Source organism: Saprolegnia parasitica (genome assembly GCF_000151545.1).
Source record: "Saprolegnia parasitica CBS 223.65 unplaced genomic scaffold supercont2.1, whole genome shotgun sequence".
Taxonomy (NCBI): domain Eukaryota; phylum Oomycota; class Saprolegniomycetes; order Saprolegniales; family Saprolegniaceae; genus Saprolegnia; species Saprolegnia parasitica.
Genome location: NW_012156395.1, coordinates 1,272,496 through 1,294,363, shown reverse-complemented (window position 1 = coordinate 1,294,363; position 21,868 = coordinate 1,272,496). Strand labels below are relative to the sequence as shown.

The following is a 21,868-nucleotide window of genomic DNA, read 5'->3' as shown; positions in this document are numbered from 1 at the left end:
CCGGATCAAAAATAGATGACGGTAACCTAAATGGCGCAACGCTCAATAACTTCAAGAAGGTGCCCGGCCTTTTTAACACAGCTCGACGAAAAAGCAAATGGACCCAAGCAATTTTGTACCCTCGACAAGGTGTTAGCCTCCGCGTTTGTCAAGTGGAGCATTTTGCTGACGTTGCCACGTCATGGGCAATGAATGACCCTGAACGGTGTCAAGGTATGGGTAATGAGCCGGTTAGCCATCCAGTTTAACCGTCAAGCGATCTGGAACCGGTTCTGAACAGGCGAAACGGCATGTCGCCTTTCCAGCTCCAAGGGCCAAGCACGATGTTGGGCTGGCTGGTCTGGAGCGTCATGCTTTTGGCTGTGGGCTTCACCGCCGGAGCGCTTTCGATGGTGCTTCTCGGCTGGGAGCCACTGCTGCGGGGCGCGGCTCGAGTTGTCAGAGCGAGGTCGAAGACGAAACACGGGCGCGGCCTCGCCCGTGAGGCGACCGGCGACGACCAGAACCAATTTACCTTTCTTGCGCAGTCGCTGGTCTCGCAACAAGTACGGGCAACAGACATCCTTGCGATTGCAGCCCTCGCATCCAAGCAACAACCGACCGATGTCGACTCTGGCCTGGAAGGCATGGACCTCCATAGCCTCTCGATGCCACTGCAAGTGAAGGAGTTCAACCGCGTCGTTGGTCGTCTCTTGAGCGGAGCCCTCGGTGCTTCGACACAATTGCAGATCATCAATTCTGCGCTATCATGCGACGACGACGTCAGACCTCTGCGGACGAGCCTCTTGTGCTTGACAAAGCCCACGTCCCAGATCTTTCGGGTACGAAACACTTTTATCAATGAAATTAAATACTCCAGGCACGTAGATGACGCTACTGACGCTGCGTGTGCTCGTGCAGCGCGCATCCGACGCGATGCCCAGCGAAGGTGGTGCCCATGCTGCTGTTATGGCTCAGTTCCTCGGCCGCTCGTTCGGTCCAACACTGCAGCTGGACGCGATTGCCCTCACTCGGCTGCTGCAAGACTACGAGACTATCGTGCAACGCGTATGCAACTGCCTCGAAGACCAAGTGTCATTCACTTCTTGGCTTGTAGATGTTAGCAATAGAGGCTCCGTCCGAAGCTCTCCGCGCGTACGCTGCGGGTCCAGCGCTGCATGTCGCCTCTGCCAGACAGACCACATCGCCTCCAATCGACGTGTCATGGACCAACGCTGTGCTATCGCGCTGGTTTCAAGAGTACGCGTCGATGCCTCAGCTCGTCGCTGTCTGGGCGGCTTCGGCCAACCGGCTCTTGCAGAAGCAGCCTCTGCCGGGGTCCATCGAAACACTTGAGCTCAAGCAGTTGACGCTGGGAGCGACTCCTCCTTGCATTTCTAGTCTTGCGCACGTGGCGACCCACACTCCCGACGAGCTCGTACGTTGCCCTCCAAGCGGAGAATCCAAGTGACCGTCTTCACATAGTGCTTGGCGTTCACATTGGACTATACTGGCGACGCAAGTGTCGAGGTGCACACGTCCGTGCCCATGTCTGACTTTGAGACCAAGGTTTCGATCCGAGTCCATATCAAGTCGTTTCGTGGACGGTATATCCCTGGCCATCGCTACGCGCTAACGCACCAATAGAGTACGGCTTCTGGTACCACCAGCGATGACCGATCCAGGCCACGGCTGGGTTGCGTTCGAGGAACCACCGACGTTCGCGCTCAGTATTGAAAGCTGCCAACACCCGGTGCAGTGTATTTTTCTTTCATATTTCTTTATTTGTGATGTGTAGCCGCAAGGGCTACCGCAACTCGCCAAACTTGTTTCGCTCGAAATCCTTGAATCTATTGCTGCCGACGCCACACTGCCTCACTGGGTGCACATGGAGCTCCCGTGGCACCCCGTGACATCGTCGCTGGACGCATTTTTTGCAGACATCCAAGCAGCACCTGGGACGACGACATCCGATGCGTCTGCCAAGTCGTTTGTGGAAACCGCGGGTGGCCTCATGGGTAGCGCCGTCGGAAGTGCGTTTGGCGGCGCGTTTGGCGGCAAAGTCGCGCGGGCCGTCGGCGAAAAGATGGGCGAGCACCTTGCCAAGTGATCGTTTGCCTCATTTTAGGGTCTTATACTACGAATGACCTTGCGTAGGTATGCAACATCGACGCTGTCGCCAGTCGTGCACGACGTTGTCGCAACCGCCAAGTCCTTTCGAAGCCCCAAGCACAAGCCAGCGTCGCCAACTATCGTGCTGGCACCGACGGAGAGGTCCATATCAGCCGACAAGTTGGTGGCATTGGCGCGCAAAGCTAGTCGCGGTATAGCAGCTCGCTGTCTCAACCGTGTGGTTCTAATACTCACCATACAATCCAATAGTCGACGCCAAGGAACCCACGCCCCACACTGAGTCGGGGTCACCCAAAGCCAGCATCAACGTGGCGCAGCTCGTGTCGCGGGCAAAGCAAACGACCAACAAGGCGCACACCGAATGAATTGAGATATTACTCCAACGCCTTGAGGCGACGACGCAGCACCAATACATAGACCATATCATTTCCAAAGTTCCACGGAAGATTGTCGTCGTTCGTGTAGACTGCAATATCAAACGTCTCAGCCAAGCGTTTCAGCAGCGCCATTTCACGGCTAACGAGTTGCAGTCTCAACTCGAAGAGGATAGGGAACGTACTCTGGCAGTCGTTGCTTATACGCGAGAAGCACCGCCGTGGAGGGATTGGCGATGTCATGGAGCGTCGTCGCAAAGTCGTCAAACACGTCTTCATCGTAGAGGCAGTCCGCACATAGAACCGTATCCCACGGGCCATCAGGAGGCGGCTTGGTACCCCTAAACCGCTCACTGCATATCTAGAATCTTTCAAATCACGCGCCATTGTACCATTGGTACTCGCTGACACGGAGCGCTTGCTTCGACCACAGTTTCTCCACCGATGCCGACGCAGCGACGGCAGCGTCCGTGTTGCGAAGCGTTAACGGAACGATCGATGCCAAGTCGGTGAGCAGCAAGGTCGCAGGCCGCAAGTGAGCGGCGGCGAGGCCGACACCGCCTGTACTTTTGATGTACCGCACACTCGGCTGGTGCATATTGCATAGTTAGTACCTGTACCAGTGCCGAGCTCCAGAACGCGGCAGTTGCACACATACTCAGGGTGGCGACACATCAATTGTACAAGTGCCCGGCCCTATAGTCAGCGTTGGTGACAGGCTCCGGGCGTAGATTGGCGCGTACGCAGTTCCAAAAGACACCGCCGACGCCAACAGCCATGTCTTGGTGCAGCACAATCTCAATTGGCGGGCTCACCGGAACAGTGACGACGACAGAGGCCTGGCTCGCTTGCAAGTAGTTGACACCGAGCGTCGGCTGCTGGCGCTGCGGCAAGAGCGTCGGTGTCCACGCCACCAGTCCCATGCGATCTTCTTTTCGACGGCTGAAAATCCAAACGTTTTGGATATTTCGAAATACGATACTCTACCGTACTAAATTTACGCGCATGTCCTTCGAAGCCGTCGACTGCCGTGCCGCTTGAGACAAAGAAGCGCAAAAAGAATGCACGCCGAGAGCATTGCAAAGGCGACTTGGGCGGGCCACAGCAGCGCTAGTTCAGCGTCGAGGCGGCCCGCACTGTTGACGGGTCGAAGCTTTGCCGCGGGCGTTTTGATAGCGGACGATACTAGTGGCACTATTGAGCTAAAGACCAACGGAAGCGACGCGGGTATCGGAGGAGCGCCTTCGGTTGGTGTCGCTTTGCTCAAGCCTGGATTGTGCGGGTTAAGGTCTCTTGCTGCGTCTGCTGGCTTTGCCTGGTGTGTAGCTACGTGAACTGGCACATCGCCTCGATCTTCCGCCAGCTCAAAGCTCGACGGCACGCCCCAACGGTCCTGAAAGAACGCTTTGAGTCGATGTACAACCTACAACAGCAGCGGTTGTAATGCATTTGATGTATCGCCTTGTACCGCCGGAGCAGGCGTCGACATGTCGTCGTTGACGCAAATGAACTTGGCCGTCGACAGCTTCTTGTCTTGGAGGAGCATTGTTATGCTGCGAAGGTCCTTTATCATCACAAAGACAACCGGGGGGTTCGCCACAATATTGTGTGCCGGCGGTACGCTGCCCGGTGACAAATGCGCGAGGTGCAGTGCCAATAGCGGACAGTGCCGCTCCAAGCCGGCTGCAGTGAGTGCAGTCGAATTGCCCCTGCAAGAGTCCACGACAGCCTCGATCTCTGACGCTGGGCGCTGCCAGTCACCAAGGAGCCGTGCGATTCCATCCATCTCGATAGTATCGACGACTCCGTTGTGGTTGATGTCAATGAGCGAGTTGAACACTTCGCGAAACGTCGACGCTGGGTGCAGCTGGCGTCGGTTCAGAACGTAGTGCATGTACGAAAAGCCAAACTGCATGTCATCGGGCTCCCGAAAGCGGTGCGATGACGTGGCTGCAAACTCGGCGGACCACTGGCGCTTCAGCTCCGTAAGCAGACGCTTCTGGATGAAGTGCGGCATGTGCGATGGCACGCCCCGCGCTCGCACGGGCTTCCCAAATGCTCGGTTGAAAAGAACGTTGACGTGTCGCAACGAGTCACCAAAGGTGTCTGCGTAGTCGACTCGCTCCGTTAGCGGCGGCCGTGATGCGCAGTTGTCGCTAGTGGGCGCTGGTGTCTCGGCGCCGAATTGCATACGACACATCTACGCGTCTTTATGAGTCGAGTCCAATGGCTTATTATACCATCGAGACGAGTTGTGACGAGTGCTGGGACGAGTCGGGCCCGGTGCCCAGTTTTTTGCCAAGCTGGGCGCAGTGTGCAATCACGTCGGACTTTTGTACCACGCGTTGCCGCTGACCGCGACCGCTGCACCGAGGTTCAAGCGAAGTGTACGATTCCAAACACCATTTGTACCAGGCACAATCGCGCGCCGACGCTGGGGCATTCGAAGCTGTCACGGCTGGCGTCTGCAGCGGCCACACTTGCGCGTCCGCATCAAAGATGATGCATCCTTCAAAACCAGCGTTAATGCAAACGCGGGCATTGGCAATGTCACCAACGTCGAGTCGTAGGCTCAGCCCCAACGCCGAGATCGTACAGTCTCGGCCCGGAGCGCTTGCTTTTGTGCAGGTAATGGTGCTCGTGTCGCCGGCCTTTGTGACGCTGATGGTCACGGTGGCCGCCGTCGAGATGAACCACGGGACGAGGACGTGAGCTGACGCATGGCTCCGTGTTATGTTGACGTGGCTCAAGTCCAAGCCACCAAAACTGCGGTTGTTCTCAGTGAACCAAAGACCACTGGCCATCGACTCGCCGTGTGAGGATGTCGAAAGCTCCATTGACGCGCCATCAGCAGCGATGTGGAGGTGAAGCACCGATGGCAGTGGGTCTCCAAAGAAGACGACAACCGCATCAAGGCGAGGCACCACAACCGCGCGTCGGATTCCAGTACCCGTGACGGGAGCCATGCCACCAGTCTGGTAGAGCACGAGAGCTGGCGTCGCGTTGTCCAAGAGAACGACACAGTGCGTTGGTAAAGCTTCGCGCGCGACGCGTGCGTGTGGCAGTTGCGCCAACCGTTGCGGCAAGCAGTCTCCGGCGTCAAACGCGCACTCAACCAAGTTGCACTTTGGGTTGCAGACACCGTCGCCAAGTTGGTTCCAAATGCAGCCTGCCGCACACGCTGAGTCTGGCGAGTAGGCGGCGTCACCAAGGCACACATCGCTCCATGTGCTCAGCACCTACGCATCACGTTAAGAGTCTAGCGCTCTATAAATGAGCTACCATGGCCGATGGCGTCACCGATCGGTCGCACGTGCAGTCGCCAAGGTCGTAGTCACAACTCGCAACGTTGCAGCTCGCGTGGCATTGACCGTTCCCGAGCATCGCGTGCTTGCATCCAGGCGCGCACTCGGGCGCGTCCCATGCGAAAAACAAGTTCTGAGTTCCTCGTGGACTCATAAAGTCGGACGGCAGCACCGGCGCCGACAAAAACACCTCGTCGTTAAAGTACAAAAAGTACTCGGCCAACCCAGGGATGTTGTCCAGATGCGACTCGATCGCTGGCGACGCAAACGACGGCAGGTGGGACGCATTCGGAAAAATGTCAGCGTGTGGCACGACCGTGATGCGCGGGTGCGAGAGGTCGAGCCACCGCGGCACTTGACCGTCCGTCACGAGAAAAATGCGCCGGATCCACGGCGCGTACGTCTCGAGCGACCGGATCGAGTAGCGAAGCTCGTCGTTGTCTCGGAACCGGTTCTCCGCCGAGGCCAAGTCTTTCGTGGCGTTGCGGCCACGCCAATGCTGCAGCCAGTGACTCTTGGACTGCTGCCACGTGGCGTCGGACCCGTTGACCCACGTGTAGACGGCATCGATGGGCCCATACGCAGCGTACGCGACGCCGGACGTGTCGATGTTGCCAATGTTGTCGTGGGCGAAAATCGGTGGCACAAGCAGCAAGAACGCGACGGCCAGCGCCAACGCCATCGCGCCAAGTCGCGCGTTAGAAAATGGTGACGACGTTACGATGGGCGCGCTGGTCTCGTCCATGAGACGGTGTTACGGCGGGAGCAAAAATGGTAGTATATTTAGAATGGGACGGGGCTGGGCACCACGAAAAACGTGGCAGCCCCCAGGCAGCCCCACGGGCCAACGGCGCCTGGGATCTCTATCTGTCTCAATCTTATCATACCACCACCGGATTGGTTCGGTGAATGTGTGAGCTAGCAATGCTATTGCGTAGGAGGCAACATACTGGGCGTTGAAACTGACACCTGTCCGTTTTACGTGACGTGTTCGTGCCCCGTCTAGCATTTGCTGGTCGAGCACACGCCCAACGGCCGCACTAGGGACCTGGTCATGCGTGGCCGATAAAACCTAACCTACATGAGTACGCTTCAACTCCAGTCACGTCGCTGTAATCGATCCATTGGCCGCTAGGGCAAACATTGTATGCTTGTGGGTTCTTTGTAGTAGACTTACCTGTATGCCATTGCATTGCATTGCTACAGGCGCGTCAAACCGTCAAGGGCGAGGAGGTAGTGACGCCATCTCGCAGTTGGACTCGGCGACGGCTGCCACGGCTCAGCCACGAGTACAACCCACCAAGCCCACGACAGCAGCCACGGCGTGTAGTGCCAATGCGGTTTGACAGATGTGTACACTCGTGGTGGTTGAGGCGCAGTGCGAGATTTGGCAACTTCGTACGCCTTTAAAGTGCTGTAGCTGTGCGTCGCACCGCCCAGCAGCTCGAACGTCGATGGATGTGGCCAATGCTGCCTTAAAAACCACAGCAGCATGAACATGACCTAGACACAAACAAATCGAGCTAAAAGTAGTCCCCGCGACGTCAAACTTCTAGAGCTGGCCACAACAAGTCGTCGTTGATACACACAAATTTCTCTGTTGTCTGGTGCGGTTGGTACTTGAGGTCGATCGATTGAGGTCGATCGCACGTGCCTGGGAGTTTAGCATCACAAACAGAACCGGGGACGCCGCCACGAGGTCCGAACAATGGATCATCAAGGACGCCTGCGTCCATGGTGCATCGCTGCAGCAGGTTGCTAGCTCCCCGGGGGCCAGTGCAAGGAATTTCTCGACTTCGTACTCATCGACGAAGCCGTTCTGGTTGATGTCGATGAGAGTGGAAAACACCTCGGGCAGCGTCAATAGTCGGCGGTGGTTTGCAACGTAGTGCATGTACGGAAAGCTAAACTGCATGTTGGTTGTGACGCAAAACCGGTGTGACGACGTCGCGTCAAACTCGGCTGGCCAAAGCTGCTAGGCTTCTGGACAAAGTGCGGCATGTGAGACGGCACGCCCCTCGGACGCACCGGTTGACCAAATGCGTTTGTCAACAGTCGGTTTACGAATCGAATTGAGTCCCCAAACATGTCTGGGGCTGCAGCATCATAGCCGCGCTCTTCATGCGCCAAACAACCGGCAAGCCACAATGCAGCATCTCAGTGCCGGCGCCAACACAACGCATCTCCGCGTGCGCGTCATGGACGAGATAGAGCGACGTAGAACAGTACTCTTTTCGGCATGGCGTCACAGTCCAGAACGCTATCGTCTCACGTGCAGAGCATCACCAACGCCGTCTTGGCGCGTTGTCCGAGATACGCGATATCGTTCAAGCACGATTCGTCGAGTGATTCGTGCAAAGCGGTGCACCAGAGGTACCGATCGCAGTCGCGGACAGTTGTCGGCCAACCCAGGGATGTTGTCCAGATGCGACTCGATCGCTGGCGACGCAAACGACGGCAGGTGGGACGCATTCGGAAAAATGTCAGCGTGTGGCACGACCGTGATGCGCGGGTGCGAGAGGTCGAGCCACCGCGGCACTTGACCGTCCGTCACGAGAAAAATGCGCCGGATCCACGGCGCGTACGTCTCGAGCGACCGGATCGAGTAGCGAAGCTCGTCGTTGTCTCGGAACCGGTTCTCCGCCGAGGCCAAGTCTTTCGTGGCGTTGCGGCCACGCCAATGCTGCAGCCAGTGACTCTTGGACTGCTGCCACGTGGCGTCGGACCCGTTGACCCACGTGTAGACGGCATCGATGGGCCCATACGCAGCGTACGCGACGCCGGACGTGTCGATGTTGCCAATGTTGTCGTACGGACCGCCAAACGTGTCGATTGCGAAGGCAACGGCAGTCGCTACGGCGGCGGTAATGAGCAACAACCGCAGCTCGTGGCTTGCCCGCGACGGGAGCCGCCGCCGTTGGAGCTGCTTGGTCGGTGCACCTTCTAAAGCGGCTCTGGTGGCTCTTGCACCCGCGGGGCCACGCATCGGAATCGAATTGAAGCGCGCTGGTGAAACGGGACAGAACGTCGACTGGCGACCTGGCTCAGGCGGGATATGGCTGTCAGTTACACAAATATAATCGAAAAAGGAGACCACCCAACAACGGTTACCGCTTCGGATCCCAGCGACCGACGCATGCAACGCGACACGAGCAGTGCTGGCGCGAGAGCCGATAGGCTTTCGACGCTGGAGGCGCTGCCGAAGCCGACGGGCGTTCGCGACCGTATCCGTGCACTCCACGCGCTCAAGCTCGCCGAGTGTCCGCTCCTGTCGCCCCGCACCGGCCTCACTGAGATCCTTCCGTCTCGTTGGTCTCGCGCCTTCTTCTGTTGCAGAGCATTGCCAGAGCGCACGACGCTGCACTTGAGTCTTCACGGTCTCGCGTGGCAGCGCGAGTGCATCTCGCTCGACGATCTCATCGGCGCCGTCGTCGACGCCCAGAGCCCGACACGCTTCAGCGTGCACTTTGCCCGACAGGCGATAGCGAACGACCGCGTCTTTGGCTCCTCAACGGTGCGACTCGACGGTTTTAACGTCGTTAACCTCGTCGCTAGTTTACGATGTCGACGGGCGAGGAAGCCGCGGCGTGGGTCAGCGATCTCCAACGGCTCGTGCAATGGCACGCCCGGGTGCCGCAGAGCTCGCCACGTCATATCCACGTGCTTCTCGACCCGCAGATAGCGACGGCAGCGGCCACGTGGCTCGAGTGCGCGCCCTACGTCTATCTCGCGCATATGACGGCCACTGTTTTCGAGAATGTTGCGCCAGCCGAGTACGGGCAGCGATGCAGGACGGAGCCTGAACCCGAGAGCGTCTTGGTCGTCGGCGACAGCACAACGCTGGAGGCGGTGCTGAACGGATTTCTCACACAAGGCGAGACGGCGGCACGGACTGTGCTTGGGAGCTTGCCGATCGCCCTCGTCCCAGCATTCCTCGACGAGCCCTTCTCGGTAAGAATTCTAGCATGCGTCGGGCTCTTCCACACAGAATTAGCGAGGAATTCGGTGTCCGACGCCGGCAGCAGCGATCTTTTGCGCCATCAAGCGCAAGACTCGCACAGTTGATGCCATGGCCATGGCCTCCCTGGGCGGGCCCGTGCGCATCGCGTGCACCAGCATCGTCTATGGCGTCGATACAGATCTCCCCGCGACTGTCGGCTGGGACACGTTTCACGCCCCGACCGTAGTTGACCCAGACCAAGGCGCAACCTTCCAGCACCAAGTCGAAGTCGCCAGCCCGTACCACAGAAGCCACCGACGCGCCTGGAGCGGCGTCTTTACACCACCCGACGCGCCAAAGCTGACGACAATGACAATGGCGGAGGTGCCGGAGCTGCTCTCAATCGCAGTAACCAAAACGACACCGCTCGGGACCGAGGGCGTCGCGCTCTCGGACGGTGCGCTGGCCGTTCGGTTGACCTACGCGCGAGGGTGTGGCAGTCACTTTGGGACCGTTCGCCGGGGCAAGAGCAAGCACGTGGTTGTGACGTTTCCAAGAAGCGGCCCCATGAGCATCTACTGCTTACCCCACCTTCTCCTCGTATGTAGTGAAGCTTGAAAGACCTACTGGTCTATCTCTGGCAGTTTGTCATTGTTCCGCTAGAAAGGCATCCCCAGTGACGTCGCTGTAAGGTCGAGAGCTACGACGCACAGTAGGTCCATTTGTAGCTGAAGAAGGCTGAATGTGGTGGCTCAATCAGAGTGCTGGATCGAAATGTTGTATTATGGCGAAGGTCATGCTGTAGGGCTTAGCGGCGCCCTCGTGCGCCCGACGAGGACGTTGACGAGCGCCGACCCGTCGTCATCGTGAAAGTAACACTGCTCCGCAGCGTGGCTGCCGCTCCACCTCGGCACCTCATACTGCTTATCCTGCTTGAGGATCTGGAGCACCCGCTTGAGGACGCGGTCGCACGTGTCGTAGACCCGGGCGCCGGTCGCCTCGGCGCGCTTGTCGAGTTTGGGTAGCGTAGGCTGCAGGTTCACTAGAACCAAGTGCTTGGCAAAGCTCCCGCCATTTCGCAGAATGGCTCGACGCGCAGGGATGTGCCGAGTACCAAGGCCACGTCGGCGGCCTCGCAATGGTCGATGGCTGCGTCAATGTCATCCATCGGCGCGTCAAAGCCGATGACGTAGCGCTGGAGGTACCCGTTGCTCTTGCGCGTGCGCTTGGAGAGACGCTGCTCGATCGGCTTCTTCACGGACGGACACGCCGCCTGCGTGCAGAGGCCAAACACAGGAAAGGCCTCCTCGTACACAAACTCGCACGTGTCGCAGCGTCCAAACGTCGCGTTCCCATGCAGCTCTGTGAGTGCGTCCGGCGGGATCCCGCTCTTGCGATGAAGGTTGTCGACGTTTTGCGTCACGACGTGCTTGACATGCCCCATGCGGTAGAGCTCTGCCAGTGCCATGTGCGCTGGCGACGGCACGAGCGTGTGCAAATCCGGGATCACCGCGTCGCGTCGCTGCTTCTTCTTGGACGACGTGCGAATGCCATTTTCGCCGCGGTAGTCGGGCACGCCCGTGGACGTACTCACGCCGGCGCCCGTAAAGACCACGAGGTGCTTGGCCGTCGCGATGAGGTGCGCGATGCGCTCGCACTGCGCGTCCAAGCTGCTCGTCTGGCTGCTGCTGCTCAGTGGCGATGCTGCGCTCGTGGCATCGGCCTTGGTCGTCGGCTCTGGCGACGCGGATCGCCGGCGCTTCGGGGCCGTCGCGTGTGGCATCGGCGCGGATCTTTGGAAGGTGGCCGCTTTTAGAGTGTGAGTAATTCATTGCGGCAGACATGGCAAACACTTGCGTCTAGTATAGGCATTCGAAGAACGGCATTAAAACCACCGCAGACCAATGACCGTTGCGGAAACAGTGTTTTCCAACAGGAGCCAAATTCTGTTTCGCCGCAAGTGTCCAACCGTACTGGCGTACATCAATAATGACTCGCTCAAGCGCCAGGACGTTGTTTATTCACTATGATCTACAGCTGCAGCGAACGCACGCTTGACGCTGGAAACAAGGCTAACACAATCTCTACGCAGACGCCAGCTTGGCACCCGATTCATCGAGGGCCACGTTGTGCTTCTTGAGGAGCGCAACGACGGCCTCGACCTGGTCCGCCGCCTCGGACTTGGTCAGCTGAAACAGGACGTGGTTGACAGTCTTGGAGTCGATCTTCTTGGCCGCACTACATCAAAGGATTAGGCTCAATCGATCGGGGCGAGGGATGCGTACGCAGCGGCTTCGAGGACCGCGAGGGCCTTCTCGACGTCGCCCGAGCGGAGGTGCGCGCTGATAGCCAAGTGGTACGACACCGGGTTGTAGCGAATATCAAACTTCTTGGCTTCGTCAAAGACCGCGATGAGGTTCGCGTCGTCCTTGGCGTTCTTGAAGTGCACGAGGAGCTTGTTGAGCGAGCCAGCGTTCACAAAGAGGCCAATGCGGCGGTTCTGCGAGAGCGCCGAGACAGCGACGTCAGCGGCGTCGTGCTGGATGCACGCCTTGACAAATTCGCCGGCCGTCACCTCAATCGGGTCGATGTGCTTGCGCTCGTAGATCTTGAGCGCTTCCGTGCTCAGCTCGAGGTCGGCCTTCGACGTGGCCGTCTTGAAGAGGTTCGTGAGCTTGGAGACCTTGATAAGCTTGTTCTTGGCCGCATCGGCCTTGATGTCCTCGAAGAGGACGTTGAACTCGGGGAGAATGGACGCGGACGTGCTCAGGGCGCGGACACCGCGGCGGCTCAGGGCTTGCAACATGCTGCTTCTGGATCAAGGAGTTGACTGGTGCAAATGCCAAGCCTGGTTAATCCTTGAAATTTAATCGTATCTTGTTTTTGTATTCAGTCGTACGCAAAATCATTCTATAGTGGCAGCGCGCGATGCCATTGGGCAAATCCTCAAGTAGACATACTCTATTTAATTGCGAACACCATTTCACGAGACGCGTCTTCGGTAGTACTAGTAGCCGGTAGTCAAGTTGACTCGATGCAGCTGTGCTATCTATGCGTACGCTAGATGCATACCAAGTCGTCTCGAGCGAAATACGAGGGTCGCTGTGCAGCAGAGGTGGCTTATTTATAGAAGAAGCTTGAAGATGAATCCTAAATCGTGTAATATGACACTATATTGTGCTTGCGACAGGCCGTGCATTGATTGGCGCAAGCCCACAAGGTCAGATTGCACCGAGCATGTTTTGCCGCGCTGTCGCCGTTGTCCGTGCCGGGAGCTGCCACCGGCGCTTCGCCTCGTCGTCGTTCATCGACGTCTACAACGATGTGCGCAACCACGCGGAGACGCACCACACGATCAAGGTCGCGCGGCTCACGCAGCTCTTCAAGGCCGCCACCACGAAGCGCGATGTGATCGACGCGGTCCAAGTCCTCCGCCTCTTTGAGACGCGGTACATTGAGCCTGTCCAGGAGACCGCGGGCGAGTTCATCAAGAAGTGCATCCAAGTCGACGCCGGCGACGTGGCACTCAAGGTGTTCCAGAACCACTCGCGCCTCGGGCTCCACGTCAACACGGGCTCGCTCAACAAGCTCCTCGTCTACTTTTACGACAAGAAGGAGTTTAGCAACGTGCTCAGCTTGTACCGCGAGATGAAAGCGTACGAAGTCAAGTTCAACAAGGACACGTACAACGTTGCGATTCGGTACGATGACCCTTTTTGCTCGAGTAATCATCTCTCTTCAGCGCGCTCTTGGAGCTCGATGACGTGGACGCAGCGTTCAATTGCTTCAGTTTGCAGCGTACGAAGCATGCTCACTTGTGGTTTGCTGCACACCACTCTCGTTTTAGGACCAAGAACGAAATCAAGCGCTACACGTGCAACTACGTTCTCATGGAGCTCGTCAAGCGCGGCCTTCACGACAAGGTTCATCACGATGGAGTCGGAAGATGCTAACGCAGCGACTAGGTTGAGATCGTCGCCAAGTGCATGACCACCTACGGCATCGCGGCCAACGACACCACCAAGCACCTCGCGGGCCCGACGTCCGACTAAGTGAAAACTGTACCCACGACTACCATAATTCTATCCTTCGTTTGGCATGTATTGCGATCAACGCGTTCTGCTACACCAAGAGACCCTTGGCCTGTCGGTACTCGAGTGCTTGTCCGGATAAAGATTCGGGAGTACCGGATACGCGACCCGCACCAGTGATACCCAAGCATGCTCCTGCTGCGTCGCGTGGGTCGGCGTCCGGTCTGCGCCCGCGGGTTTGCATCGCAAGCGCCGCTGACGCGCGAGTACATCCACAGCTGCTTGTACCGCAAGGAGGAGGGCTACTTTACGTCGACGAAGCGCGAGGTGCTGCATGCGCCCAAGGAGCCCATCGACTTCAACGACCTCTGGGGCAAGCGCGAGTACAAGAACCAAGTCGCGGCCTTGTACGCGCAGGACAAGGAGGCGTGGATGACACCCGTCGAGGTCTTCTACCCCTACTACTCGCGCGCGATCGCCAACTACATGATGATGTCGCCGCACACGCTCAACGCCGAGACGCTGCACATATACGAGATTGGCGGCGGCGCCGGCACGAACGCCCTCTGTATCCTTGACTACCTCAAAGAGCAAGCGCCCAAGCTCTATGCCAACACGACGTACACGATGATCGAGATCAGCGCGCGCATGGCCGCGCGCCAGGCCGCCCGCGTCGCGTCGCACCCCAACTGCAAGGTCATCAACAGCGATATCCTCACCTACTCGGCCAATCACCCCAAGGTCAACGATCCGTGCTTCTTCATCGCGATGGAAGTGCTCGACAACCTCCCGCACGACAAGGTGACGCTGGCCGACGGCGAGTGGTTCCAGACGCATGTCCGCGACGATGCCGAGGAGCTCCAGCCACTCCGCGACCCGCTCATTGCGGAGGCGCTCGAGTACTTTTCCTGCGAAATTCCGCTGCGAGGGACGTTCAAGCGCACCTCCGGGTACAAGGCCCTACGCCGTCGTTGCTCTGAATAACTTGTTGATGTCTAGGCTCGCGACGCAGCTGCGGTCGATGATTGGCATGCGCGAGAAGCTCCTGAACGCAGCGTTCGTGCCCACAGGCGCAATGCAGCTCTTGCACACGCTGCACAAGAGCTTTCCCAAGCACCACTTGATCGCCGCCGACTTTGACGAGCTTCCCGCGCCGTCGCTCGACAAGGCGGCGACCCACCAACCGTACGACCACCCGCGCAGCGCAACGTCAACGGCGTCGGGACCGCTGCATGCCGCCAACGCGCCCCTCGTCGCGTCCAAAACCGACGGTACGCACGCATACGACCTAGCGTGTGCCACGATGCTGTCTAGGCGTCACGGTCGACCACGATACGTACTTGGTTCCCGGCGGCATCGCCGACATTTTTTTCCCCACGGATTTTATCAAGCTCAAGCAAGCCTACTGCCGCAAAATGGAGCTCAAGGATCACGAGGTTTGCATTGGCTCGTCTGTTATCGCGCTCTCAGCGCACGCGTAGGTGTCGATTGTCAAGTCGGGTGCGTTCTTGAAGGAATTCGGCGAAGTCGACAAGACACGCACAATCCTCGGCTACAACCCGCTGGTCGAAGACTACGCCAACACAAGCTTCATCTTGAGCTAAAGCTTGGATAACACGGGCAATCCAGCATCGAGACGCGACAACTCGGCCTCGCCAAAGCCCCACGCGGCAACAATTGACGTCATCGTCGCGTCATCGAGGGTGTTCGCAGTCGCTTCGTACAGCAGTCCGACGCGCTCGCCGTCAGACGATGACAGCCACGGGCGAAACTCGTGCAACGACTGGAGCACCCACGCGTAGCTACAGAGACGCCACAGTCGCGAGAGCGCCTCCGTCGTCGCTGCGTCCTTCCTGCAGAGAGCGCGTCAGAGGCTGCGTGCCACATACCGTACGTACACTGTGCGCAGCCGGTCGGCAAAGGCTTGGAGAAGGTAGAGCTCGGAGGCGGCGAGCGAGAGCCGCGTCATCTTGTACGCACTGTCTCTTGATATTGCGTCAAACTGCAGCGCGTGTAGTCGGTGCGAGAAGAGCACAAGGAGGTCGGGCACCACTGTGATATCCACACGTGCCAGCGGCAGAGGCTCGGTCCGCAGTTGCTTGCGCAAGTACGCACCATGCTGCAGCACAAGCACGTCAAACGTTCCTTCGTACGTGCACGAGCCGACAATTTCGTTCTTGAGGTACACCACGGCGTGACTCGCGTCGTAGCCGCCTGCCACGATGCAAGCTTGGAGACCGTCGACGACTCGGGTCGAGACGAGCGCCTTGAGCCCGCTTGACGTCGCATGCAACGTGTGCAGCTTGTGCGTATCGCGGGCCGCGAGCACTTGGGTATAGAGCGCGTAGAGCGTTTGGCCCGCAAAGATTGCGGCGAGCGCGAGACCCATCGCGGGGTACAGCGTTCGTCGGGCCTCCACAGCGCGCGACTGCCTACGCAGCTCTATTCAATACTCCGAACAGAGCTCGAAAGCAACGCACAAGTCTGGGAGCGTGAGCGCGAGTGCGCGGCCGAGGAACCGAGCGCACTTGGAGACGAGAAAGACGCGCGTTTTCACCATCGTAAAGTAGCCCCAAGGAGCTGCCGCGCCGGCTCGTCGACGCAGTTGGCCCTGCGGACCCCACTCAACGCGTGCTGTCCCGAGGAGGAGCTGCGCCTTGGGAACACGGACGTGCTCAAAGTAGCAATATCCGTTGTCGACGCCGTTGAAGCCAATTTTGGCGCCAATGTCACCGAGGTGCACACCTGGCAGTGAGGCATGCGACTCGAGATCGCTATGCACCGCGCAGTTAGCTTCTACGTGCCTTGAGGAGCAAAATACCGTAGTTGCACCAAGAAGGCGTGCACGCCGTGGTCGGTGCCATCGCAAACTAGGAGGCGAGCGTACACGACGGCAAAGTTGGCGGTCTTTCCCAAGCCGCCGGGCCACCACTTGCGGCTCGTGAGCGTCGGTGAGTGCAAATCAAAAGCCTCTGTGACCGGATCGTATGTGGCGGTGGTTTCTAGCGCTCGGATGTTGGAGCCATGGCCCAATTCGGTCTGCGCGTATGCGCCGAGGAGAGGCATCGATCGCAATCTCTCCTGCCAGAGCGCCCACTGCGTATCACTCATGGACAGCTGCAGCGCGGGCAGAAACATCTTGCGGTGCATGTCGAGAGGCAGCACGCAACCGAGCGCTTCGCTCAGCGCTTCTTGGTCGTCGACGTCGACGATCTCGTGCGCCCGGAAGAACGAGAGCAAGGTGGCTGCCTTCTCGAGCGAGGCCGCGTACTCCTCCTCGTGACTGCGCCCATAGACGCGTCCCGGGTACGTGATCGCGGCTAGCCAAGCCTCGCGCCGAGCGTCGGCCACACCGATGGCTTGCGCCAAGTGCTGCGGGTTCATCAAGTCGAAATCTTGCATAAACAGGCAGGCAGCGGATTGGCGGAAAAACCTTCGTGCCCACGCAGATACTTTAAAAACACGCCACCTAATGGATCACACGCGGACGGACGCCGCACGCAGAAGAGCACTTTAGCTGAAAGGCCGCGTGCGTCACTTCCCTGGTCCTTGTTTCCTACTAGTTGTAGGTTTGTAGCGCAGAATGGCATCCAAGCATTAAATCTTGGACGCTGAGAGCAAGGTATTGTTGCGTGGAATTGGACATTAGTACGAGCCAATCCCGAGCCCCACAGATCAAGCAGCATGCCACCGACGGCGCCGCCCAAGACGACGCCGCGCCGCCTGAGCTGCTGCTGCGTCGAGTGCGGCTACGTGGTGAGCAGCACGTACCGCGACTACGGCAAGGGCAACATCCGCCTCACGATCTGCCCCAACTGCAACCACACGGTCGACAAGTACGTCGAGTTTGAGGCGATTCTGATCATGATCGACCTCATGCTCGGCAAGCCGCAGGCGTACCGCCACCTGCTCCACAACCGCCGTCCGCTGCTCTCGTACCAGCAAGTGCTCAAGATGTTCGCCGTCATCGTCATGCTCGACTGGAATACCAAGGCGTACCTGGCCGAGCGCGACGCTGGCGTCTACTTTCGCACCAACTCGATCTACAAGACGATATCGACGTACTCGGTCTTTCAAATCTCCCAGCTCGGCTTACACTACTTTATCCTCGCCGTCGTCGAGAACTTTGTCTACATGCTCACGCTCTGGCTCGCCGTACGCGTGCACCCGCGCTGGCGCAGCTTTAGCCGCTCCAAAGAGCTCCAGTTCCTCGGAGCACTGTGCCTCTCCAACTTTGGCAAGCTCTTTGCGTGGCTCACAGTCATCTGGGAATACAACTGGACAGTTGTGCACGTCATTGGCGCGATCGTCGTCTGCTCCAACTACCTCGTGCTCAAGATCTACGTCAACGACGGCACGTACGACACGCTTGGCGTCATCGCCGTCGCGGTCGCCGTCCGAGCGCTCACGCAGCTGTTGCTCTTCGCCCTCGGCAACCCCATGATCTTCTTTACGCTCATATAATCCGACGATGGGAATCGTAATACAGAAACGGCTGTTGCCTGCTCCGACCCAACACGACGAGCTCGATTCGAGACGTTTCCATCAAGCTTTGGACCCAACAACGACGTTCAGAAGTGAGCACGAGTATACTCTCGCGCTTGAGCCATGAGACGCTGAGCCCAATTCAGCCTGGTGGCATTTAAGCAGCCTACGGAGCAAACCTTGGCTACTAGACTCGAGCGTTTGTGCCAGAAACGAAATCTCTGCAAGTGGCACAAGTTAAAGATGGGTTGTCGCAGGTCATTGAATTCCACAGCACGGGTATCTCATTTTGGCGCGCTATTTTGGCACGACCAATGAGCCCAAGCTTGGGTCAACCGACAAGATGGGGCGTCATCGCCAGCAATGAGGGACTCTGCAATTCGCGTATGTACACTGGGGCGCTCGGCCGAGTGAACGCGCTCGAGTTCCGCAGCCCGTCCAAGGGCGAGGTGCCTGCAGTTGCGGCCGTCATGCCAGCGTCCAGTGACGTCTTTGAACGAGCCTTCTCGAAAGTAAAGGAGATTGCTCTCACCTCGCCCGACTGCAGCAACTACTCGGAAGGTACGCTTCCCCTCGGCCCTTCCATTCCTATCGTGTCGGTAGCCGAGCTCTTGGCGTGCTTCTCGCTTCCGTCGCCGACGTCCAAGGGCTGTCGACAGAGTGCAGCGAGTTGTGGCGACACCCACGAGACCGACCATGCCGAGTCGTCCTCCAGCTCTAGCGTCAACACGCTGCTCGATTCCTTCAGCACGCTCGACCTCGCGGCCGTTGCTGCGCGCAGTCCGTCACGTTGTCCCATCCTTGCCTGCGACAACAACAACAACACTAACGTCTGCAGTTGCGTAGGCTCTCCGAGCAGCCGCGCTTGCAACTTGTTTTACACGACATTCCCGAGGCGCTCTTGGAAGACGACGGGTCTCCGCGGGTCGACACGCCCGAATGCACCGACGACGACGACGAAACCAACGACGTGCGTGTCCTGTCGGCCAAAGAGGCGCACCGGCTCCTTCGCGGCGGTGGCTCGTTTGCATCGCGTGTCAAGCAGCGTGCACCGCCGTCCATAGCCGAGATTGAGCTCGCCAAGCAAGCGCGCGTTGTCGAGAAGATTAATCGCCAGAGCATTGTTCGGCGCACAACGTTGCGGCGCACGAGCAGCCGCGTGAGCTTTGCGCTGGACATGCCGCCACCACCCGGCGCGATGATGATGACAGCGCCTCCACCGCCCCGCGCCACAGTCGTGCTCAAGAAGCCACCGGTGATTCGAACCGCCCGTGCGTCCACCGTCGTCTCGCACACGAGCAAAGGGCCCGATCAAACTTTGACGCTGGACGCGACCAAGCGCGTGTACGCTCTCAATCATCGCCAACAGCACGCATGACATGCCGAGTAGGAGCAACATGAAGCTCGGGACGTCGCCCAAGAAGGCCAAGATCAAGCACGAAGACTTGATCACGACCGTGCACGAGAACAACCGGTCCCGCCGGCGACCCCGACGCCTCGGTGACGAGTGTACGTGGCAGCTCCACGCCGGCATACGATTCAGCTTGTGTCTAGTGATCAAGCAGCAGGCGTCGCACGTGTCGCTGGACGTCGTCGACCGCATCGGCACCCGCGCCGCGTGCCCCGTGCACTTGCTTTTGGAGCAGCCGGTTGTTGACTTTTCGTACGTGCCCGGCGTCGTCAACTCGTACAACAAGCCAGCCAAGCGCAAGAGCGTGCGCGTGAAGCGCTTGAAGCGGCCGTCGCTTTGGGTAGCGATGCATTGCACTGCGTAACGCTCTGCACATGAGAAAGCACATGTGTTTTCGTCATGCTGACATACACAACAGTTTTCTGCACTCTGCAGCGTGTTTGTTGTTGCGGCGCGCTTTGGTTGCCATGGGAGGTAGGTCTTCTCCATCTCTATCTTCTTGACAAGCGGCGCTGTGACGTGACAGTGCTGCAGAATGTCCACGCCAATTGAAAACCGAGAGTTGCCTTGTACACGGTACAATCAATGTCCACATTGTACGTAAATGGATTCCTACGAATGGAAGAAACGTCCCGAAAGTACGGGGGCGTGGTAATACACTTCGTGTCTTCGCTACGGACAGCGACTGAGGCTCGCTGGATGAGTGACGACAGCCGAGGCCACACCATTGGTTTTTGCGCCACTTGAATCGTCCAACAAATACTGACTCGTTACTTTATATCACCATGGTCTACTACGTCATGTCTGTGTCGTCCATCTCGTCGTCGGTCGACTGTCTCGCCAGTCGGCCTCGGTAGCTATTGCCGTACTTTCCTTCGCTGTGGGTCATGCACATGCCGTTGCGCTGCGCCCACTTGAGGCACCCGCTTGGATGGCCACATCGACGACCGCCGCCTATCACAAGAATGAGTACTCTTGTACCTATAGTCAGTGCAAGGTACCGTGGGACCGGCAGTAGCCGTCGCCTTGACTCGACTTGGTACAGCCTTCGATGCGGCAACGGACGCCGCCGCCGTGGGCTTTGCACATGCCGCGCGATTGGGCGGCCTTTGTGCAGCCTTCAACTGTACAGCGCTTTCCGCCGCCGTGCGCGATGCAAAGGCTGCTGCTCTGGCTCGCTCGCGTGCACCTAGCCAAACGCTTTAGCCCATTGTCGCTCTCTCACAAAAAAAACATACCCTTCCACGGAGCATCGGCGGCCACCACCGTGTGCCTTGCAGAGCCCCTTGGAGCGCGAGAGGTTGCTGCAGCCTTCGACAGAGCAGTTCTTCCGACGGTACTGCTTGGCACCGCTGCCGTGCTCGTGCTTGACGGCGCCGCCACTGGACGAGTCCGAGTCGTAGCTCTTGCCGCCACCCGACGAGTACCCGCCGTTGGCCGTCGCGAGCTCAATAAAGTCACCGTACGCGTGGTTCGTGGTCGGTTCGGACTTGATGAAGACATCGTGGCGCGAATTCGCCCGCGGCAGCGACGACGACGAGACCGAAGACATGGACGAGACCGACGACGCAGTCGAGTACTTGCGGGCGCTCTCCTTGGTGCGCATGCCGTGGCTCACCAAGTCTCTGCACAACGTGTTGATTTCGTCTGCGACACGGTAGTCGTTGCCGCTCATCGGTTGCGACTGTGGCTGCGGTTGCTGGTAGTTGATGCCGCCGCTCGCCTTGCGCAAGTAGTCGAACGGGGACGGCAAGAGCGCTTCCTGCAGCTGCTGGAGGTCCTCCATTTTCTCGACAGGCGTCGGGCGGTCTTTCGCAAAGTCGTACGGCGACGGGTACTTGATATCGGGCGTCGGTGTTGGGAACCGCGCCTCCGGTGTTGGCGTACACAGGAGCTCGTCGACGCGGTCTGGCGCCGACACCACGTACGGATGCATGGGCGGAAGCAGCGGCGGTGGTGCGCCGTCATAGTACCGCGGCTGTTGTTGTTGCTGCTGCTCGTAGGCGCGCTGGTCGTAGGTTGCGGTTCGCGCGTCGTAGCCGTAGTAGCTCGACGGCGGCGGCGGGTACGCGTTCCTGCTCGGCGGCGGCTCGGGCTGCTTCTTCTTCCCGAGCACGGAGAGGAACGAGAGCGACTTGGACACCTTGTCCTTGAAGCTCAGATCGCTGCTCATCGGCGGGTCTGCAGCAGTCAGTAAGCTTCGTTTTTGT

At 58.8% G+C, this 21,868-nt stretch overlaps 11 protein-coding genes across 11 annotated transcripts; 5 read left to right on the top strand and 6 right to left on the bottom strand.

Annotated features, from left to right (window-relative positions):
- Positions 1 to 323: 323 nt before the first annotated feature.
- Positions 324 to 2,089, top strand: SPRG_18840 (hypothetical protein; the record flags this gene model as incomplete). The annotated part of the gene is made up of 6 exons (XM_012338666.1): positions 324 to 821; positions 868 to 1,047; positions 1,097 to 1,417; positions 1,465 to 1,586; positions 1,627 to 1,732; positions 1,778 to 2,089. The coding sequence occupies 6 exons, from the start codon at positions 324 to 326 to the stop codon at positions 2,087 to 2,089; spliced, it is 1,539 nt and encodes a 512-aa protein (XP_012194056.1).
- A 397-nt stretch (positions 2,090 to 2,486) lies between these two features.
- SPRG_18839 (hypothetical protein) lies at positions 2,487 to 6,473 on the bottom strand (the record flags this gene model as incomplete). Its single annotated transcript, XM_012338665.1, has 10 exons — positions 2,487 to 2,628; positions 2,672 to 2,827; positions 2,879 to 3,047; positions 3,101 to 3,182; positions 3,230 to 3,370; positions 3,817 to 3,909; positions 3,955 to 4,686; positions 4,727 to 4,850; positions 4,899 to 5,725; positions 5,769 to 6,473. 10 exons carry the CDS (start codon positions 6,471 to 6,473, stop codon positions 2,487 to 2,489), a joined length of 3,171 nt encoding a protein of 1,056 aa, XP_012194055.1.
- A 1,586-nt stretch (positions 6,474 to 8,059) lies between these two features.
- SPRG_18838 (hypothetical protein) lies at positions 8,060 to 8,777 on the bottom strand (the record flags this gene model as incomplete). The annotated part of the gene is made up of 2 exons (XM_012338664.1): positions 8,060 to 8,086; positions 8,169 to 8,777. 2 exons carry the CDS (start codon positions 8,775 to 8,777, stop codon positions 8,060 to 8,062), a joined length of 636 nt encoding a protein of 211 aa, XP_012194054.1.
- Positions 8,778 to 10,525: 1,748 nt separating this feature from the next.
- SPRG_18837 (hypothetical protein) lies at positions 10,526 to 11,514 on the bottom strand (the record flags this gene model as incomplete). Its single annotated transcript, XM_012338663.1, has 2 exons — positions 10,526 to 10,786; positions 10,846 to 11,514. 2 exons carry the CDS (start codon positions 11,512 to 11,514, stop codon positions 10,526 to 10,528), a joined length of 930 nt encoding a protein of 309 aa, XP_012194053.1.
- A 301-nt stretch (positions 11,515 to 11,815) lies between these two features.
- On the bottom strand, positions 11,816 to 12,537 carry SPRG_18836 (hypothetical protein; the record flags this gene model as incomplete). Its single annotated transcript, XM_012338662.1, has 2 exons — positions 11,816 to 11,969; positions 12,017 to 12,537. The coding sequence occupies 2 exons, from the start codon at positions 12,535 to 12,537 to the stop codon at positions 11,816 to 11,818; spliced, it is 675 nt and encodes a 224-aa protein (XP_012194052.1).
- Positions 12,538 to 12,968: 431 nt separating this feature from the next.
- On the top strand, positions 12,969 to 13,783 carry SPRG_18835 (hypothetical protein; the record flags this gene model as incomplete). The annotated part of the gene is made up of 4 exons (XM_012338661.1): positions 12,969 to 13,432; positions 13,506 to 13,529; positions 13,579 to 13,654; positions 13,697 to 13,783. 4 exons carry the CDS (start codon positions 12,969 to 12,971, stop codon positions 13,781 to 13,783), a joined length of 651 nt encoding a protein of 216 aa, XP_012194051.1.
- Positions 13,784 to 13,951: 168 nt separating this feature from the next.
- SPRG_18834 (hypothetical protein) lies at positions 13,952 to 15,366 on the top strand (the record flags this gene model as incomplete). Its single annotated transcript, XM_012338660.1, has 4 exons — positions 13,952 to 14,712; positions 14,762 to 15,033; positions 15,077 to 15,198; positions 15,244 to 15,366. The coding sequence occupies 4 exons, from the start codon at positions 13,952 to 13,954 to the stop codon at positions 15,364 to 15,366; spliced, it is 1,278 nt and encodes a 425-aa protein (XP_012194050.1).
- Positions 15,367 to 15,629: 263 nt separating this feature from the next.
- Positions 15,630 to 17,146, bottom strand: SPRG_18833 (hypothetical protein; the record flags this gene model as incomplete). Its single annotated transcript, XM_012338659.1, has 3 exons — positions 15,630 to 16,194; positions 16,243 to 16,536; positions 16,584 to 17,146. The coding sequence occupies 3 exons, from the start codon at positions 17,144 to 17,146 to the stop codon at positions 15,630 to 15,632; spliced, it is 1,422 nt and encodes a 473-aa protein (XP_012194049.1).
- Positions 17,147 to 17,446: 300 nt separating this feature from the next.
- SPRG_18832 (hypothetical protein) lies at positions 17,447 to 18,226 on the top strand (the record flags this gene model as incomplete). Its single annotated transcript, XM_012338658.1, has 1 exon — positions 17,447 to 18,226. The coding sequence occupies one exon, from the start codon at positions 17,447 to 17,449 to the stop codon at positions 18,224 to 18,226; it is 780 nt and encodes a 259-aa protein (XP_012194048.1).
- A 407-nt stretch (positions 18,227 to 18,633) lies between these two features.
- SPRG_18831 (hypothetical protein) lies at positions 18,634 to 20,022 on the top strand (the record flags this gene model as incomplete). The annotated part of the gene is made up of 5 exons (XM_012338657.1): positions 18,634 to 18,808; positions 18,851 to 19,031; positions 19,094 to 19,591; positions 19,638 to 19,756; positions 19,802 to 20,022. The coding sequence occupies 5 exons, from the start codon at positions 18,634 to 18,636 to the stop codon at positions 20,020 to 20,022; spliced, it is 1,194 nt and encodes a 397-aa protein (XP_012194047.1).
- Positions 20,023 to 20,451: 429 nt separating this feature from the next.
- SPRG_18830 (hypothetical protein) lies at positions 20,452 to 21,831 on the bottom strand (the record flags this gene model as incomplete). Its single annotated transcript, XM_012338656.1, has 3 exons — positions 20,452 to 20,612; positions 20,660 to 20,847; positions 20,897 to 21,831. 3 exons carry the CDS (start codon positions 21,829 to 21,831, stop codon positions 20,452 to 20,454), a joined length of 1,284 nt encoding a protein of 427 aa, XP_012194046.1.
- Positions 21,832 to 21,868: the final 37 nt, after the last annotated feature.